The 2,892-nt window shown below is 35.1% G+C and overlaps 1 protein-coding gene across 1 annotated transcript in view; it reads right to left on the bottom strand.

The window, feature by feature from the left end:
- Window positions 1-472: 472 nt before the first annotated feature.
- Window positions 473-2,892, bottom strand: part of EMH_0027150 (uncharacterized protein) — a gene marked incomplete at both ends in the record, with an annotated part of 3,933 nt that continues 1,513 nt past the window's right edge. The window contains 4 exons of the mRNA XM_013493992.1: window positions 473-512; window positions 716-762; window positions 1,269-1,382; window positions 2,402-2,890. Coding sequence (XP_013349446.1) covers window positions 473-512; window positions 716-762; window positions 1,269-1,382; window positions 2,402-2,890 — 690 coding nt within the window. The remainder of the gene's footprint in view (window positions 513-715; window positions 763-1,268; window positions 1,383-2,401; window positions 2,891-2,892) is intronic.

The following is a 2,892-nucleotide window of genomic DNA, read 5'->3' on the forward strand; positions in this document are numbered from 1 at the left end:
TGTGTGTGTGTATATATATGTTGTTTTTGGTTTTGGTTTTGTTTGTGTTTGGTGGGGTTTCGTCAGTTGGCTGTGCTGCTGCTGCTGCTGCTGCTGCTGCTGCTGCTGCTGCTGCTGCTGCTGTTGCTGTTGCTGCTGATGTTGCTGTCGCTGCTGCTGCTGCTGTTGCTGTTGCTGTTGCTGCTGCTGCTACTAATGAAGCTCTCTCTGTCTCTATCTCGCTGTCTCAATTTCTGTCTCTGTCTATTTATTTTATTTTATTTTACTTTTTTAATTTATTTTATTTTATTTTATTTTATTTTATTTTATTTTATTTTATTTTATTTTATTTTATTTTATTTTAATTTCATTTCATTTGTTTTATTATATTTTTTTTTTATTTTTTTTATTTATTTTACTTCATTTTATTTTATTTTTTTAATTTATTTTATTTAATTTATTTTTTTTTATTTTATTTATTTTACCTTCTCTCTCAGCACGGCCACCGTAGCAGTAGATGTATGCATCCTCCCCTGAACCCAAACACCCTAAACCCTAAACCCTAAACCCTAAACCCTAAACCCTAAACCCTAAACCCTTTGCCAGCAGCATAAATGTTTGTTTTTTTTTCTATGAACGTAAAAACCCTCGATCTTTGAGGCATATTTTTTTATGTGTAAATTAGGGTTTAGGGTTTCTAGGGTTTAGGGTTTAGGGTTTAGGGTTTAGGGTTTACTTGTGTTTCTGTTGAGGGCACACGCTGCACGCGATGCACGCCAGACTCTAAAAACAAAAACCCTAAACACTGGGGGCCCCTAACCTCCATGGTGAGGGGCCCCCTCTCCCGTACCCTCCATCCTCTCTGTATAGAATATAAATATAACATCTTCAACACAAACCACAAAACACAAACCCTAAACCCTAAACCCTAAACCCTAAACCCTAAACCCTCAAGTATTAGAGGAGAAGAAATACAGCTGCAGACAGAAGGGTTTATTATAACACAGAAAAAAAAAAGAGAAACAACATTAACCCTAAACCCTAAACCCTCTCTCTCTGGGCTGTATGAAGGCTTTTTCGAGGGTTTAGGGTTTAGGGTTTAGGGTTTAGGGTTTAGGTTGTGTTGAGTGCGTTATACATGGGCATAGCAGGAGACAGGAGTACCGCCGCCTCTCTCTAGGGTTTAGGGTTTAGGGTTTAGGGTTTAGGTAAAGACAAGGGTCTTGACGCCTCTCCTTCGTATCTAGGGTTTAGGGTTTAGGGTTTAGGGTTTAGGGTTTAGGGTTTACCTTGTATAGGTCAAGGGCCCACAGCTCTGCCTCCTCCCCCCCAGCAGCAGCACGAACCTCAACAGTAGCATAATCACCAGAAACGAAACCACCAAACCCTAAACTTGCTGCTGTCTGAGCAGCAGCAGCAGCAGCAGCAGCAGCAGCAGCAGAAGCAGCAGCAGCAGCAGAAGCAGAAGCACACGCAGCAGCAGCAGCAGCAGCAGCAGCAGCAGCAGCAGCAGCAGCACACGCAGCAACAGCAGCAGTAATATTATCACCAGAAACGAAACCATCAAACCCTAAACTTGCTGCTGTCTGAGCAGCAGCAGCAGCAGCAGCAGCAGCAGCACAAGCAGCAGCAAATATGAAGATAAAGATAATAATATAAATAAAAATAAAAAAATAAAGACAAAGACAAAGACAAGCATAATAATATAAATAAAAATAAAAAATAGAGACGAAGACAAAGACAAGCGTAATAATATAAACAAAAATAAAAAATAGAGACAAAGACAAGCATAATAATATAAACAAAAATAAAAAATAAGGACAAAGACAAAAACAATAATATAAACAAAATTAAAAAATAAAGACAAAGACAAAGACAAAGACAAAAATAATAATATAAAACAAAAAATAAAAATAAAGACAAAGACAAAGACAAAAATAATAATATAAACAAAAACAAAAAATAAAAACAAAGACAAAGACAAAAGTAATAATATAAACAATAATAACCAACAAAGACAAAGACAAAGACAAAGACAAAAATAAAAGTATAGACGAAAATAAAAAACAAAGACAAAGACAAAGGCAAAGACAAAGACAAAGACAAAGACAAAAATAGCAATATAAACAAAAATAAAAAATAAAAAATAAAGACAAAGACAAAGACAAAGACAAAAATAACAATATAAACAAAAATAAAACATAAAAAATAAAGACAAAGACAAAGACAAAGACAAAAATAACAATATACACAAAAATAAAAAATAAAAAATGAAGACAAAGACAAAGACAAAGACAAATATAATAATATAAACAAAAATAAAAAATAAAAAATAAAGACAAAGACAAAGACAAAGACAAATATAATAATATAAACAAAAATAAAAAATAAAAAATAAAAAACAAAGACAAAGACAACGGACAAGGATTTGTGTTTGTATTTTTTTTTGTTTGATTTGAATTTCTTTGAGTTCTTCGCCAGCCACCAGCAACACCTCTTCGTCTTCTTCTTCTTCTTTTTTTTCTTTTTCTTTTTCTTTTTCTTTTTCTTTTTGTTTATCTTTTTCTTTTTCTTTTTGTTTATCTTTTTCTTTTTCTTCTTTTTCTTTTTCTTTTTCTTTTTCTTCTTTTTGTTTATCTTTTTCTTTTTTATTTTTATTTTTGTTTGATCGAGAAGAAGACAAAAAAGAAATCAACGAATTCATTTTCTCTTCTCCTTTCTCCCATTCCTTTACTAAATTTATTAGCTGCTGCAACTGCTGCTGCTGCTGCTGCTGCTGCTGCTGCTGCTGCTTCTGCTGCTGCTGCAGGTCTCCTCCGCCTATAGTATCATCTAAGCCAGGCAGAAGGGGGGGGCCCCCAGGGGCCCTGGGGGGCCCTGGGGGCCCCCCTTTTGCTGCTGCAGCAATATCTC

This window comes from Eimeria mitis, genomic scaffold (genome assembly GCF_000499745.2).
Source record: "Eimeria mitis Houghton genomic scaffold, Emh_scaff1001, whole genome shotgun sequence".
Taxonomy (NCBI): domain Eukaryota; phylum Apicomplexa; class Conoidasida; order Eucoccidiorida; family Eimeriidae; genus Eimeria; species Eimeria mitis.